The sequence below is a fragment of the Zingiber officinale genome, chromosome 9B (assembly GCF_018446385.1).
Source record: "Zingiber officinale cultivar Zhangliang chromosome 9B, Zo_v1.1, whole genome shotgun sequence".
Classification (NCBI taxonomy): Eukaryota; Viridiplantae; Streptophyta; class Magnoliopsida; order Zingiberales; family Zingiberaceae; genus Zingiber; species Zingiber officinale.
The window spans coordinates 100,941,655-100,958,627 of NC_056003.1; the positions used below are offsets into that span (position 1 = coordinate 100,941,655).

The window sequence follows — 16,973 nt, forward strand, 5'->3', positions numbered from 1 at the left end:
ATCCTCAATATGGCGTGCGACTACAAACAGAGGATAACAACAGAAGACAACTACAAATTTGAATGTAGCATCCTGTAAAGGAAACAAATGAACTCTAGGATGTTACACCATGAAACACTATATTGATAATACATGATATCTGACAGAAATTGGTCTAGACATTGTATCCATCCACTAGTAAGTATGTGCTTTCAAAGTAACATTTATCAGTTCAATTGTTGCTAAAGGTGCTGTCAATCAAAAAGAAAGGTAAAGGTTTTAAAGTGAACAATGGCATTGGGATTGGCCAGGAAAGACATCATTCTGTCAGGGATGTTTTTATTTGCCTCTAAACTGTATTCTCAATTTTTTTCCCACCTTCAAAAATGAGCTACAACACGAATATGTACACAGAAAATTTAGGAAAACAACTACAATTGGAATGAGAACGACATTTCTAGTTAAGGTGAAGAAGGTTGATCTGAAGATGGCCGAGAAGAAACTCTGTGTTGTGAATCATGCTTGTGATCAAAACGTTCACCTTCTGTAACTCTTAACCTATGGGCTTCATTACCAATAGGTATATGCACAGCCCTCAGAGAATCAAACATAAGTTGGTCAGCAGTCGAACCATTTGCAATTCTTTGATCATATGGGTACATGAACACAACAGGAGGAATTAGTTGGTCAGCAGCTGGAAGAACACCATTTGAATGGGAAGCAAATTGCGGGTGCCTGCCATGTGCATTATCTAGATTGCCCGACAAATTTGTAGATGCAAATGTGCGGTCATGACCTCTGTGGGCAAGAGGCTCATGCTTGTATGACTCCCATCTTTTATCCTCATGATTTCTGGCTGTAGGAAGCCGGCCAGTCCGGGCTCTATCAGATTGGTTGCGGCCATGACTAAGATCAAAAGCCCTTGGTCTGTCCCCAGCATCATTACGATCATAGTTCCGGTTCCCTCGATTCCTTGAACTACTTTGTCGATCTCTAAAAGAAACCTTCTGTACAAAGATAAAGAAATGCTTTTAATAGAAGAACAAAATACAGTTTTATTATTTATCAAACTTCCCTTGTCCCCTTCTGAACAAAGCACAAATAATTTCAATATCATAGAAGATCAAAAATATCATTCACAGGAAGTATCCTGTTAAGTAGGACAACAAAGCTGATCAAAGGATGATGTTGATGAGAACCAATGCCAGTATGCAAGCGGGTCCAGAATATAACTTTGAGGAAACACATACTTGGGAAGAACACAATTTAATCACTGTCGACATAACTGTTTCTTTAGAATAGAAACAGTGCTGTACAACCTAACTTTCAGAAAGCATTAATTGGGAAATAGCTGATAAATTAACCAATGCCAACAGAACACAAGAAAATGCACAGGAGTCTATGGAGGGTATCAAAAGTCCAAGTGTACATGGTTTTGTGGCGCAAAGAGCAAGCATGGTGACACAGGTATTATGTATCAAAACTTTCTTGCAAATGATAATGCATTAAAATGGCTAAAGATACATATGGAACTGATGCATATAGAAAGAATAACTTCTATGTAAAGTAAATTAGACTAATAAATTGCTCTATTCTTATCTTTAGATTCAAGCTTAAATAAACTTTCAAACTAAAAATTTGTAGCTAACTAAAAACATCATATTGAGGAAGAGTTAACGGACAAAAATACAGTTCAGCCTAAAGTGACCCATTATCTATGACTAGGAAAATGAAATAAAGTGAAGAATTTTAGAATTCATCAAAAAGAAAGAAAAAGTGAAAGACAAAATTTTACAAACTTATTCTTTATTTAAAGCAAGTTAGAAGCTTCTTTTTGAATTAGAAGAGTTAACAAGTAACCAACTATAAATTAGTAGTGTACACGAACGCTTATAAATCTCCTCCATGGGTATATTAAATTTTTCATGCTTTATAATTCTTGACAATAACAATTACAAACTAATGCAATACAAAGATAAGATGCAAAATATAAGCAAAAAAAAAAAAAATCAACTGTTAGCACAACAAACAAGAGAAAGAAATACAAGATGTAAAACAACTCAAATAAAACATCTATTATAATCTTAGGGAAGATATAAAACTATAAAAGTTTCTAACAGACTTACAGAGTGTCTTATAATATCAAAATGTTGTGAGAATCTTACAGGATTTGGCAGGTATGTTCCAGTACCAACACGAGGCCTCGGAGCTTCATCTACGCTATGCCGGAAGGTAATAGAGGCCGCATCAGGACCAGACTGGAGTGGCAAAACAGGCATCAGTCGAGAATTGTATCCCATAGCTTGTGCATAGTTCAGATTAGCAGAAAGAGATCTTCCAGGACCATCCCATGGGTAATGACCAGGAAGATAAATTTCTGGCCCTACATAAGGCGAAGAGTAGAATACAGTTCCATGATAAGGGTTTTGGCAGAATCGTCCATATACTAGATTTTGCTGATGGCCATTCAGATCACTGTTTAGAATGTCAGAAGTAGATTCCTTGGAGAACTCAGAACCAGAATTCATAGAAACAGTAGGGCTCACTACAGCCTCAGACTGCTCAAGGTTCTCCAATAAATCGACGTGGTGTTCAGAACTTTCTTGAAATTGATCTGTCACTTCTTCCCTATCCAATTGCCCTGCATATCCATCTGTTTTTCCAGAGTTGGAAGTGAAACTACCAAAGGGAAATACCAAGTATGGAACTGGTGGACCAGTAGCAACAAATGTTGGAAAGAACTTGGAATAATCCATGGCCCTCTGCTGGGAAGTGTCAACAAGAACTGGTGCAAAAGGGATCAATGGATCTGACTGATTTTGCTCAGATTCCTGGCCTGGTAGATTATGGCTTCTTGCATCTGGTGCGACTAAAGATGATGATTCGGTGATTTTTTCAGGCATATCATTTCCCACAGTTGAAGGTATCAAATCTGAAACATCATTATTTACCTTGACCAAACCAATGTCAGAGGAACCCTCAAACTGCAATCTACTGTTGTCTTTTCCACGAGCAGATGGTGAGACTGATGGGGAACTTGATTTTCTACCCCATTTTTCCCTGGCAGACCCTGAGGTGTTTGCAGTTAACTTGTCTTTATGATTTTCTAATATAGATTTGCCTCTAGAACTGCTTTTAGAAGAAGCTACCCGTGACAGAGGGAAAAGCCTAGGGTTTGCAGTCCAGGAATTAGATTGAATATCATCAACTTTAGTTGTTTTGGATTGAAATGAGCCATTGGTTTCTTCTCTAGACAAACTTCCATCTTCTCTACCTACTCTATCACATTCCCATGGATCTGAACCAGAATTGATGCCTCTTGCTGTAGGACTCGAGGTCAAACTGCCCTTTAGTTTTTGCTGCTTGTAGTCAGGAGAAACACTGTGACTAGGATTAGACCCTCTGGAGAGTACAGCCTCTTCTTCCTGCCAATTACTGTGACCAACTTCATTTTCCTTAAGCTCCACTACTGCAGAACCATCATTAGAAGAATCGACAGTGCCACCCACATTTGAACTTAATGTGGCAACATTGATGTAATGGGAAAGGGGAATGGAAGCAAGACTTTGATTAAATTGCATAGTGGACGCCCATGGAGCCCCAAGAAGGGGTAAATTTGAAGGCATAACTCCAGCCAAATTTCTCTTAACATAACCCATTGAAGTTGGAAAAGGTGAAAATGTTAGTGGCAGATTATATGGGGCTACATGCATTTGATATGGAATCTGTCCATTAAAACTATGAATGCCGGAAGATCCCATCATATTCACCAAGTCTTGTTCTTCCTGCTGCATCTCCAAGGCCTCTGATACAGAAGCAAGTTCAACCCCCATGTTAGAAAATCCACAATCTGCCTGATGGCTATTTGAAACATTGTTTGTGTCAGAAACCATTTCAACATTTTTATGTGATGGAATCAGCCGCTTTGATACAGAATCATCAAAAGACTTAGAATTGTGACTGCCTATTATTTCAGATCCCAAATTTTTCGTTCTGATATTAGAATTGAACTTTGTTTGGCTTTGTACTTTCACTGTTTCCATTGCTCTACCATGCCTTGCACGAGATAAATCCAAAGATGTTTCTGTCAGCTCAGGACTAGATCTAGTCCTTGCAAACTGAAGTTTACCCTGCTCTTTCCATGGATTGGCAGAGTAACTAGATTTCAAATTTTTTTGACTTTTGTCACTATCAAGAGAGACTGCAGATAAAGTGTTAGCTTTGAACATTTCCTGATGATTGGCAACAATTTCATTAATCAAATTATGAGAACTTTGGCTAGTTTCAGTCGAATGCTCCTTGGCAACTCGAAATATTCCATTCTCAAACCTCCTTCCAACAATTGCACTGGTTTTTAGGTGTTTAGGCTCAATCGAAAGAGTTTTTAGTTGTTGAAAAGGTTGTAAATCTAAGCTATGAATATCAGGACGATGACCAGTACCATGTCTTATCCATGTGTTAACAAAGAAATCATTTAATTCCATAATTATTGCATCTTTTGGGCATTCAAGTAACCTGGCTAATTTTGTGGCTCCGAATGCAAAAGCACTTCGTATTCTGGTGAAATTTCCTGACAAAAATGTAAACAGTTATTTTCAGAGAATGTAGAACGCCATGCTTCATACATGCAAGAGATGGACAGATGAAAATGGACCTAATTGAATTTCCAAATTTATATAGCAAAACTTAACCTCAATGTATATGCACAATTTAATCAGCTAATAAAAGGTAAAATGCATGCATTAGACTATGCATCATCTGTACTTTCTTTTATCATTGATTTAACATGTGTGAGCAGGTGAGGATAAAAACAAAAAAAATTAGAATTCACATCTCAATGCAAAAACCTGCTGGCAGCATAAAAAGTTCTGCTGCAAAGAAAAGGCAGCAATATGTAAAACCAACAAGAAGTACCAGAATAGCTCCCTTGTAGCATAAAATTAAGCAAGAAGTTCAGATTGACACAATATGGATAACTTCCAGTTATACCAATCTAGTTGGCATTTATGGTTAAAAAGACAAAGTCGTGTATACCATCTGATTCCAGACTGTCCACCTTCAATTGCACAACATCACTCACACGAATACTTATCTATGAGATAGGTACAAATCATGGTTTAAAATACTTGTTCCTTGCCGGAGTAGTTTCAGCGTCCAACTAAACTAGAACAGTACACTTTGATGTGCTGAGATGCAAGTCAAATGAGTGTTAATTTATAATCCCCCTTCATTTAGCTCCTCCATTTAGTTTGTTTACTACCAAATATAAGTTTATAGCAATTGTAAAAATTGAATTAAAATTTTAGAGCAACAAATTCATCTCAATTAATGTCTAGTTGATTATACCTTATACCAAAATTAGTGTGGTACATCTATTAAGATTGTAGGTTCTTGTAACATCCTACTAAGGTTAATCTCATAATTTTCTAAGACATTAAACAATGCTACTAAGACATTTAATATTGAAATTGATTTCTCTACGTCCATAAATATATCTTAGTTTACCATTGCAATTTCAACTTGGGCTAACATAATTGGAACTAAAGCTAGTATGGATATGGGATATGAATATATCAAAGTCAACCATGTAGCACCTAAGTGCACCTACCTATCTATAAATCTACCCACATTGAGCAACAAGGACCAGGACTTAAACTTCTTCTCTGAAAATTATGTTAAATAACATGAAAATAATAGGCAACTAATCTTGAATAATAATGTGATATGAGCATAAAGAACAACCAGACTATGTTGATTGTCACTGAAAATGGAACAAAATGATATTGTTAGCAAATGTAAGCTAAGAAATAGAGTTGCTACTACCTTTGCTCACACTACGTCCAAGATTGTTGTTCGTCCTTAAAGGATCAATAACATTAAAATGCTTTGAAACAAAAGGTTGGCTGTGATTTTCTTGTCCACCAGGTGTGACAGAATATACTGCAGTGCGGTGGTCAATAAAGGCTTCGGTAAACAACAATTTGCCATCATCCTTTCTTGGAGGATCCGCTGCATGACACTTGATGAGTGTACAATAAATTAAGTAATTTAAGTTCAGTAAAAGAACTGGCCATAAACTTACCAGTCATATCTGGAAGCAAACGGATAGGTACTGGACCCCTAAGACTAATGCAATAATTTTCCCAGTCAAAATTACTAAAAAATTCCAGAAACCAATACAAGACCTGCATTGGAAGAATTTGGACGAACATCAAGCATAGTTAAGTACTGGGAGAAATAAAAGATCAATGCAACAAAGTTTAGTCACCTCAAGTGGACCAACGAATGAATTATTGAAGACATGAAATACATAAAGCACCAATGTCTCCAATGCATATGTTGATATAAGTCCATGATGTGCACCCAATATTCGACTTTCATAATAACACCATGCTTTGATTAATATAATGCTTCGTTTGAATAGATGATTTTGATCTATCACTTTGTCCATCTATGAAGTATCCAGAGGTTATATGGGCATAAAGATGCATGAGGATCAACAGGAACAACATCAATTCTACTAACCTCTTCCAGAAAACAAAGTGTGCATAGACCACCAACTTGATTAAAAGAAATATCAACAACAATATTTTCAACGAGACACTTTATAAGTTTTACCTGCACAGATGGAAACACCACCAGAAAAATGAGAGATTCATTGAACGGCGATGATGGTAACAGAAGTACCATGCAAAGCAAATTCATCTTAAATTCTAATTGATGGCCATAAGTAAATGCATCAAATCAGCGTTTAGATCAGGATAACCTAAACTAATCAAAACAACTTGTAATCCAAATTTTAAAAGTAAACACAAAGTGCAAAAGTTATTAGTTAAGAATTTTTTATTCAAATCATGTGATGTAAAAGATTCATGCAAGAGAACTTCCAACCAAAAAATGTAGCTTAAGTTTGTTAGAAAAAAATAGGCCAAATATCTTTATCTTGATCTCCGATTGCTCCTTTCACCTTCCACTCTAATAGATTCAATCTTCTAACTATAAAATATATTAGTCGTCTTTAACATGATCATCACATCTCTACTATTTCTTTTTTCTCTGTTTATCCACTATAGGAGTTACCTCTAATTGCTCTCAACTGTTACTATTTTAACTCATCCTTTCTATAAACCCCACATATAATCTCATAAGCTACATTAACTTTTTGTACGTGTTACTTTATCATAGCTTTCACTCTTGATCCATAAAGTAGGTAGGTCATACAACTTTGTTATAATTCTTCCCTATGGGATGACAACAATCAACCTAGCCCTCCTCCCTGCATCAATCCAATTAGCATCAAGCCCTCATGATGAACAAGCATATGCTCAATCTTCCCTCACCTACTGCCCTCATCACACCCATGTTTGCGGAACTAATTGGTTTCTTGACAAAGAGAGTAGATCCCCCAGCCAAAAGGAATAAAAGAAAAAGAAATTTTCAAGGACCTATATTTATAGATTGTTGGTTCACAAGGATGATAGCAACCGAATAGAAATGGATATGCAAAAAAAGGGAGTTAATTATTCAAAAGTGAAGTGTCAAAACAACAAGAGAGAGACAAAATGTGTTCTCTATCACATGCAACACTTTAGATCTTGAATCAAAATATTAGAGTTTGGCCACTCAAATTTCATTATCAATATATTGTCGTCTATTCAACTTGTGTTTACATATCAAGATGAGAAAGTAATGTCTCTTTCAATATCTCTCTAGTCTAGGAGTAAGTGTCTCTCCCTCTCTTAAAGTAAAACAACTGTAAAATCAAATCACACCATAACATTTATATCCTCTCGAGCATAAGCCTTAGTTCCCACAAAGGAAGAAAATAAGTACAGTAAAAAAAAAGAAAAAAGGAAAAAAAATACTCATAGGAATAAGATTGTAATTATTTATTTTTCCCTTGGAAAGAACATGGGAGAGAAACTATCAATTTCAAAACTTTAATTGTTAACAAATATTTAAAGATTTAAAAATGACTTTAAAAGGAAAATTTATTTTTAAAGTTTTTTAAGATCAATTTAAGCTACATTCTATTCCTTTCTTCCAGCATTTTCCACCTAAGGAAATTTTTATGCCACCTTATTTCTTCCTGGATCTTCATCCCTCGCGGCAAAACACAATATAAATGTTGGACTTCCAATTTCACTTTTGTCTAAAACAATTTTATTCTCCTTGAAAGTTGTAACCTTTGTCTTGCTTCAAGTATCTTTCTCTAAAGTAGAAATCATAACTTCATACAGAATGTCCTTAACCATTTTCTCCTCATCTCTTAGAGCAATGTCAGATTTTAAACATGTTCTCCATATATCAACTCCATGTCTCAATATACTAGAATTCTGATCTCTCTTTCTTTGCAATCTTCAATTTAAGGGGAAAGTAAGGAGGAGGATTGCATCTATCTTTTGACAGTCATCAACAACTTTATATTTTGAAAATAATCTGCATTCTGACAAATGTTATCAACTATGTTTTTATTAAGATCTCAAAAAAATAGCTTAAATTAGACTAATCAACACCTCTTTTCAAATTAATCTAGAGTGCACTTTATCAACCTTGTTAATCACTATACAAGTATCATTTCATATTTTATGTAGTAAGTTAGACACGATAAATTTTCATGTTGAGGGGAGGGGGAGTGTTAGAAATAATAGTCGGCAATCTTATTATTAAGTGGTATTTTTAACAATATTAGGAATATTAAATTTAATATCATGCCTGTATTTTTTGAAAAATTAATTTAGACTTAAAGGCTATATGTACATAGGTTACAATCTCCTTTGGTTAATACAATGATATATTATTTTATCCCTCTCTTGAATATGTAATGTTGTAGTGTGATCAAATGTGAACAATCAAATCATAAGCTCAAATTGTAAGTCCAAAAAAAGTATAATACCACTAGGTGTGGCTCCAAGAGATAATAATAATACGAGAGACAATAGATTGAAATGATGCAAACATGTTTAAGCACAATGAATATGTTATAAAGTAAGAAGAGTCGTATCGATCATGGTGTGAAGGGTAGAGGGAAACCAAAGTATTAATATGATAACAAACAATTAAATGGATTTGAATATTACTAATGATATAAACTTGGATAGAATTCAATGGAAGATAAGATTGATGTAGTAATAGTTGGGACAAACACATGGTCTTGAATCTTGATGATGATGATGAACTACCATCTAATAATAACTTAAGATCGGATATGGATTAGATGTCCACCAACAAAGATAATCTATCCTTTTACCTGAACTGAAGATAAATTCTCCAAGACTTAATAACTCACTGAAGTCAGATTTCTTCATTTAAGCATCAAGCCAAAAGAGAAACATATTAATAGCAACACTAATCACAACAACTAAACACATGGTAATTTATAACCAAGAAAAGATAATAACATAATAACCATATCAAGAGGCAATTGCCTACATCAATACAGAACATAATGGGAAAAAAGAAACAAATTTCACACCTCTGCTTGAATATATTTAACTTCTTTTACTCGGAACTCAGCATTTTCATTTTTCTCTTCCCTCTCTAATACAGCACATACTGTAGCAGCCCACGTATCTTTTATATTCTCATTATCACTGAATGCAGTAAGGTCTATGTCTCCATCAGGTAAATAGGTCTTGAGAGGAACTGACCCAAACGTAAAAACCTGGAAACCAGAATTTGAACAAAATTGAAATCAATATCACTTGAGCAAAAGAAGACAAGTTCATCTATAAGAAAACCTAGCTAGATGGGGACCTCTTCTGTAGACAGATAACTATATATTTTGTATGTCTATATCAGCAGTGTTCATCATTCAAATAAAATATAATTTTCATTTCAGTTTGGATTTTGATAAATAAAATGTAGTTTGATTCCATTTGGAGGTTCAACTAAAATTTTGATCAGGTCAAGTTTTTTGCAAGGTCAAACCAAAAAGTAAACAGAAATGCAATACTTGTGTGCATTGATATTATAGATTTATTATTTGATAGTTCATTTGTATTCAAAGATCAATAATCAACTAATCAAACTTGGATCTGTTGATATTTGGTTCAGCACTAACAACCCCAAATTTCAGCAAAAACTGTTGGTTTCAATAGAATTTTGATTTGGCTTAATTTATATAGCTTAGTAACAAAAATCCAAAAATATTCAGTTTGGTTTGAAGAAAACCCACAGATCCCACACTCAACTCATATATTAAATTCTGAATATATGATCTTAGTATTACTTGAAAATGGTTTCAAGCGCATTATGTTAGTTACGATAAATTGCTACTTTATCATAATGATTAGTGAATAAAGAGAAATTGGATAGTGTGTTATTTGAACACTTTGCTATTTTTCTAATCCTGGCACAAAGAATGTCGATGCAATTGTTATGCTATTCATGCCAAAGGAAAGGGCATGATAAATTTAGCCCATTGATCCCTATCCTAAACCTTATCCTTGTACAGTATGTCCATGATGGGTTCTCATGACAAAAAAGCCAAACAGCCTAAATAACTCAAACACAGTAGCCAATTCCATTGCTAATTGTGTCAACTAAACTACACAAATGGTGCAATTACAATTCTGGATAGCAACTTATTCCAAGAAAGATCTAGGAACATCTTCCAAAGCTGGCGCACTAAATTAAGCAGCCAAGAGATGAAAATGGAATTCACATATTGTGGTTCACAAACACACTCATTTTTAGTAAGAAATTATCAATAGGCATACACACTCACCGGGCAGGAGAGGCAGTCTGTAATCAGACGCTGGACATAATTGGCCACAGCATTTCGGCGCTCCTCAGATGAGGGATTGGGCTGAATTCGTGCAATCAACTCAGCAGTTTGCACCTCTGCCTTAAGCCATCTATCTGCATCACGCATTTGGGCTGCATTGGTCATTTCTTCAGGCAAAAGACCATTTGGAAGTAGGCCATTTAGCTGTGGCCAAACTCCATGATCACCCATGTGAAGCTACGTTCAGTTGATAACAAATGACGTCTCAAATGCTTCTCTCTCTTCAAATGCAAAAAATTGAACCCTAGAGACGTTCTCAGCAAAGAAGTACACCGAAGCGGAATGCTCACAATATCCACAAGAAATAAACGGCAGCTGCAAATTTCATAAGACCCCTTTCTGATCTTCAGCCAATATAACAATATAAACAACAAAACCTGATCGTCGTTTTCTCCATGACACCATCAACCAGCATCCAGCAAGTAAAAGAAATTAAGTATCGACCACTGACTCTGTTAGACAAGGCTCTTCCCGCTGGAAAAGTCGAAGATTTCACTATATCCGCAGGTAATAAAATAAATAGCTCTAAAACCGTAACGAAGATAACTCTGACTACCAAAATAACAAGCGGAGAGAAGAAAACTAAATGAGAGCAAAAAAAAAAAAAACAGATAAATCATCCACCTCCAGCACCACACTGTCCAATCTAATTAATTCCCGATCAAACCACGCCAACCCAAGGGTAGCGAACACAAAGTCGGAGGGGCGAAAATCCCCCAATGGCGTGGAACACGGGAGACCAACCAAAGGGCAAAGAGGCCCCACTCCCTCAACCGCACAAACCCTAGAAAAACATGGGGGAAAAGCAGGTTCCAACCTGAGGCAAGTGCAAGGAGAGAAGAATTCGTGAATCGGGGCGACGGCGGTGTGCAGAGGATCAGGAGACTAGGGTTCGAGCGAGGAGCCGAAAGCTTATGAAGAATTTGTGGGGGAGATCGAGGAGCAGACGCAAGCGAGAGGAGCAGGAGAGGAATGGGTGGAAGAATGCGGCCAGCTTCAGGGCCCAAGCATTTGTATTGAGGGCTCCAATCCATGACACGGTGACACCTAATAATTATACAAGTATCTGCGCACTGCGTGTCACTATTTTTTTAATTATTTTTTAATCAAACTGCTAAAAATTATTTTAAAAATTACAATTATATTAAGTCGATAATGACCCATTACAATCATGGAATTAAAATTGCTCTATCGGCCACTGTCGTAGTGCAAAACTTTTTTCTATTTATTTCGTAAAAAATATGTTATATTTTTTCTTCTTTATTTATTTATCTATTTAATTTTTGTTTTTTTTTTGTTTTTTTTAGTTGGTACGTCAACTAATCAGCTCGATCCTTTCACTTGTCACCGAATAAATAAATAAATAAAAATCATCCTTAATTTGTGATTAATCATATTTGGGCTTCTAATTTTAAAGTCAATTAGACGGAAGAGGATTAATCAGACGGAAGAGGAATAATCATATTTGGGCTTTGGGCTGAAGTAGAGGCTCCTCAGTCCTCACAATTACACTTGTGCGCGAACGTCCCAGAAGGCTGCGGCGGAGGCGGAGGCGGAGGCGCGGGGGGCTGATGGACAATCCCTCTTCTCCTCGGCCTCGTCGGAAACACGAGGAGGGGGAGGAGAGCGACCGGCCGAGGTTCTTCGACGCCAAGGCCAAGGCTATGTGCTGGAATAATGCGGATGTGGTGTCTGGCCGCCACCCCGATCGGTGGCGCAAGGACTCCGCTGGCAACGTTGTCTGCAAGCGCTTCTGCAACTGCCATGGATGCCTCTGCTACGAGTTCGACCACATTATTCCCTTCTCCAAAGGTGATTTTGAATTTTGATGCCTCGGGATCTTTTCTGTAGTCATTCGAGGTGAAATAATAGAAATAAAAAGTTGTTTTTTTAACCATCATCTCCGAAGGTTTTGGGACTTCGTTGTTGCTTGAATCTATTAGTATTGTTGTCAAATTGCGATGCCTCGATTTAGGTGGAGAATCAACTGCTACGAATTGCCAAATTCTGCAAACGAGGGTCAATAGAATGAAATCAAATAAGCAGTGGATCGACAAAGCAGAACTAGAGGGTTTCTCGTGCGACATCAAGTTCACTGGTACTGTCTCTCGTTCTGATTTTTTAGTTTATACAGTGGAATATGTATGCGTTTGTTTGCGGATATCTTTTTGTACTTTCTTTTTTATGTTCCAAAAAACTCACACTGATGTCGTCAAAATTTTCAAATAACATCCCACAATGTATAGCTTTTCTTTTTTAGAAAAAATACCACTCGTTGGTTGGAAAATATCAAGAAACAACTCACCATCTTGGCGTGGAAGCATGTAATTTCATACTATACTATACAGAACTACGACCAAGTGCAGAAGTGGTAGAGGATTCTTTACTCTTTCTCCAGTTGCGAACTTAAGCAATCTCCAATATGTAAAACTAAAGAGGCACCAGTGTTGTTAAGCTACAACAATAAGAAAATGGATTTCTTGTCTTTTGTCTTAGGTGCACTTGGATTTCTACTGTGCTGGGCTGAAGTTGGTTGCTTCAACACATTGCCTTCACACAAGATAATATGTTCCATGTAGGGTACTTGTTATTTGCCTAAGGTGCACACAGAATTCTTGAGATAGGGATATTGTAGAATGCTGAAGAGAAAATGGTCTAGCCATGTGATAAAGAAATCTAGAATGGTGAAGAGCAAAAGTCTAGCCATGTGATAAATAAGTCTTAGAATAGTGAAGAGCAAAAGGTCTAGCCATCTAAGAGTTGCTCCATCTATACAATCTTGTACACTAAGATGTCATTGAGAAAAAAATGGAAAGAGCACTAGTAAGTCCTAAGGCATTACAAGAAATTCAACATGCCTGTGATGGGTTCGAAAAAACAATATTTTTCTTGCTCTTCAAGCTCATCCTGATTTAGTCATATCTGGATCAGAAACTAAGATTGGTGAAGTGGTGAATTGCATGTAGTTCATGTAAGTAACTCATTAATTACCATGGATAAGAAATTTATATTCCACTGCTATTGCAAATTGGTGAAGTGTTGAGTTTCATGTATTTAATGAAGCAACACATCAATTACTAGTAATAAGAAATTTTTATTTCATTGTTACTGCAAATAATTCCGTTAGTTTCACTAGATTGGTCAGGTAGGAAGGATGCAGGAAAAGGAGAGGTACCTGGATGAATAATAACCAAACAACAGCTTAACCATACATTTTCTTTTAATCTTTCTTTCTGAAGACAAGGGTAGCAATATGGGTGGACTGCTATGGGGCATGTTCTTCGATGGGTGTGATGCGGTGCTTATGGAGATGACTGAATAGGAGTTAACAGATTCAGCAAATAAGACACTGATGTAAACTAACAATCAGCCAAAATTAGGTTGGATTAGGATAATTTGAAAATGTTTGCAGATGTGGTGTTTTGAATACCACTTAGCCTCTTGGAGTGTGATATCACGAGCACAATCTCATAATTTGAATCACATGGGCATATTCTTGAAGTTTCAACAAATTGGACTGGCCATACTCAGCCAGTTGAAATTAAGAACTAGTCAAAGTCGCTAAGAAGCATATAAAAAATCAGTAAGGATGGACTCTTTTTCTACATGAACTATATAGTTTAATATGTTGGGTTATTGAAGAAGCCAAGAATTATCAAAATTGCTAAGGAGCATCTGAAAAGTTGGTAGGATGGACTCTTTATTTAGGTGAAACTATAAAATGTGTATGCTGGGGTATTGAAGGTGCTTGTTTTTATGACGATATATAATCCATTACATCCATGGGTTTGGTAGATGCAGTTAGCCTAAAACAGATAAACTGAACAAATCAAACTGAAAATTTTACTTTTTGTTAGAAACTATGAATATATACACAGACCCATATTAACCTTAATTAACTCTAATAAGTATGTGTATACATCTTTAAATCAGCGTTGAGCAAATCTATATGTTTTGCAGATAAGGAGCTTGATATCATTGAGATGGCTGTGTACGGGGATGTTATTCGACCAGGGAATCAATGTCGTTGCAGGACTGTTGCAGAAATGATGGGGATAGTGAAATCTAAAAACCCCATGGCAGCATGTGAACTACCATACAAGCAAAATCAGGGACCAAATGACCCTGCCTGATTAATCCAACTCCACCTCTTGCTTCTCTAAACTTATTATTCCATTTCATTTCGCATTTCATAAACGTGAGTTATTAAGGCTAATTGTTTGGAAGGGTTTGGCTATTGACTTTTGAGCTTTATCATTTTTGCGACTATAATGGTGATATATTTCTTCCAAATGTAGGTCAATTTGGCTACATGTTTGACAAACTTGTAGCCAAATTGTCATCAATATCAATATTTTCCACAAGGATCCACTAATTGCAAAATCCTGTACTGTGGAAGAAAAGTATGATAAGAGATTCCTATGTATCCAAATCAGGATTGAAATTACAACTAAATGATAATCAATCACCTAGAAAGAGTGATACAGCAGGTATTCAAATTAAGAAACACTTATTCTTGAGTAAAAAGCTAAATAATGATACTCGAATGGATCTCACTTGGTTATGTATCTGGTAAAATTAGGGAGGCACAGTTGTGCGGAGTGCCAAGGTTGCAGCATTCTCTCGCCAAACTGTGAGCTCCGCGCCGGTTGTTGCAATTCAACCAGCAAACATTCTGGAGATTCTCTAATTCGCCAGAAAAATCAGTGAACATAGAACTGATCGGAGCAAACATCTAGCTTTCCCTGTGTGTGTATACTCTGATGGAAATGGCTCAGATAAGAATATCACGTGAAGAAGTTTTGTTCGCTAAGAATCCATTGCTTTGGCAGAGACATTTCCCTTTGGTTCAAGCAACTGGGCATCCTCACCGGTTTCTTCGATGATAGAGGATCTACAGGTGAAATAGAAGACCGCGCTCATCATGGAATCGACTAATACAACAAACGAATACAAGAACACCAGAAGCGGTCCCTCCCATAGCCGTGATGAACCATCGCCGTAGCTCAGAGTTTTCACTCTGTGCTCGAATAGCCCTTCTACAAGAGCCATCCCAACCGTGGAACCAAGGAAAATGAGCAGTCCCGCCTGCGTCTGCCCCCTGATCACCTGCACCGATCTGAACAGTGCTTGCAGCCCAGAGACCTCTTCCAAGACGGAGATCACGCCGGCTAGGTTGCAGAGAATGATGGTGTGAGCGTAAACCATCGAGAAGATGAGCACAGTAATCAAAGCGGGGTAGACGATGATTTCGGGCGGGTAGCCCATTACGGCGAACACATTGCAGACGAGCAGAATGAGGGCGATGAAGATGGAGAGGCAAGCAGAGATGGATGCGCAGACACAGATGTAGGTGGAGAGGAGGCGGGGCCAGATCCGCCGCACGACCGCGAAGAACTCGGAGTGGAGCGAATTCTTGCCGGCGTAGGAGCAGGCGACGGAGTAGGAAATGGAGGAGCGGGCGAGGAGGAGCGCAGTGGCGAGGAGCGGGAAGCAGGCGGCGGCAGATAGAATGGAGGCGGCGAGGCGGCGGCAGAGCTGGAGGAGGGGCTGGAGGGGCGGGAGGCCGCTGGCGATGGCTAGGCGGGCGAGGCGGCGGGAGAGGGCTTCGGTGGCGGCATGCGGGGCGAGGACGTCTGAGAGGAGGGCGGCCGAGACGGGGCAGATGAGGAGGGCGAGGGTCGTCATGAAGGGGGACGGATCGGCGCGGAGGATCCGCACGGTCTCACGCAGGATATCCAGAGCGCTCATCGGAAGCGGCGCTCTTCTCAATTCTGGCACTCCGCCGCGGCCGTCGAAGCGGCGAGAGTTGCGAAGGGGATGCGTCCGTCCGGTTTGATTGATGATCCTGAGCGCCGATGGCCTGCCCACCGAGCGACCGCTTTGATGGCCCCAGCGACTATGGTCAAGATATCCACCAGAGTTGATTAGGCAGAACATAATACTTGAACAAGAACGATCGTTACAATATTAGGCCAAATAATCGGGATCCAAAGTCAAATCCTGAATGAGTTTGTTGGGAAACACGATTTGATTCGACTTGGAATAACCGGACCGCGCCAAAAATTACCGTTGTCGGTGCCGATAAATTACCGATGTCGGTGGCGTACACGGGCTCGTGAAATAGGGCCAACAGGCCGCTCCGCTGCGGTGCGGTCTGCTCTCACAATACGTCCCTGTGATCCGCGCGTTCAGTAGATTGTCA

At 38.0% G+C, this 16,973-nt stretch overlaps 3 protein-coding genes across 3 annotated transcripts; 1 reads left to right on the forward strand and 2 right to left on the reverse strand.

Annotated features, from left to right (window-relative positions):
* Nucleotides 1-282: 282 nt before the first annotated feature.
* LOC122022379 lies at nucleotides 283-11,798 on the reverse strand. Its single transcript, XM_042580350.1, has 9 exons — nucleotides 11,586-11,798; nucleotides 10,709-11,242; nucleotides 9,455-9,643; nucleotides 6,505-6,597; nucleotides 6,248-6,430; nucleotides 6,062-6,164; nucleotides 5,803-5,988; nucleotides 2,145-4,549; nucleotides 283-986 (listed from the first exon to the last, which is right to left on the reverse strand). Exons 2-9 carry the CDS (start codon nucleotides 10,937-10,939, stop codon nucleotides 441-443), a joined length of 3,936 nt encoding a protein of 1,311 aa, XP_042436284.1. The 5' UTR covers nucleotides 10,940-11,242; nucleotides 11,586-11,798; the 3' UTR covers nucleotides 283-440.
* A 450-nt stretch (nucleotides 11,799-12,248) lies between these two features.
* Nucleotides 12,249-15,040, forward strand: LOC122022265. Its single transcript, XM_042580219.1, has 3 exons — nucleotides 12,249-12,580; nucleotides 12,744-12,866; nucleotides 14,729-15,040. Exons 1-3 carry the CDS (start codon nucleotides 12,340-12,342, stop codon nucleotides 14,899-14,901), a joined length of 537 nt encoding a protein of 178 aa, XP_042436153.1. The 5' UTR covers nucleotides 12,249-12,339; the 3' UTR covers nucleotides 14,902-15,040.
* A 141-nt stretch (nucleotides 15,041-15,181) lies between these two features.
* On the reverse strand, nucleotides 15,182-16,923 carry LOC122022264. Its single transcript, XM_042580218.1, has one exon. The coding sequence runs from the start codon at nucleotides 16,706-16,708 to the stop codon at nucleotides 15,578-15,580; it is 1,131 nt and encodes a 376-aa protein (XP_042436152.1). The 5' UTR covers nucleotides 16,709-16,923; the 3' UTR covers nucleotides 15,182-15,577.
* Between the last annotated feature and the right edge of the window lie 50 nt (nucleotides 16,924-16,973).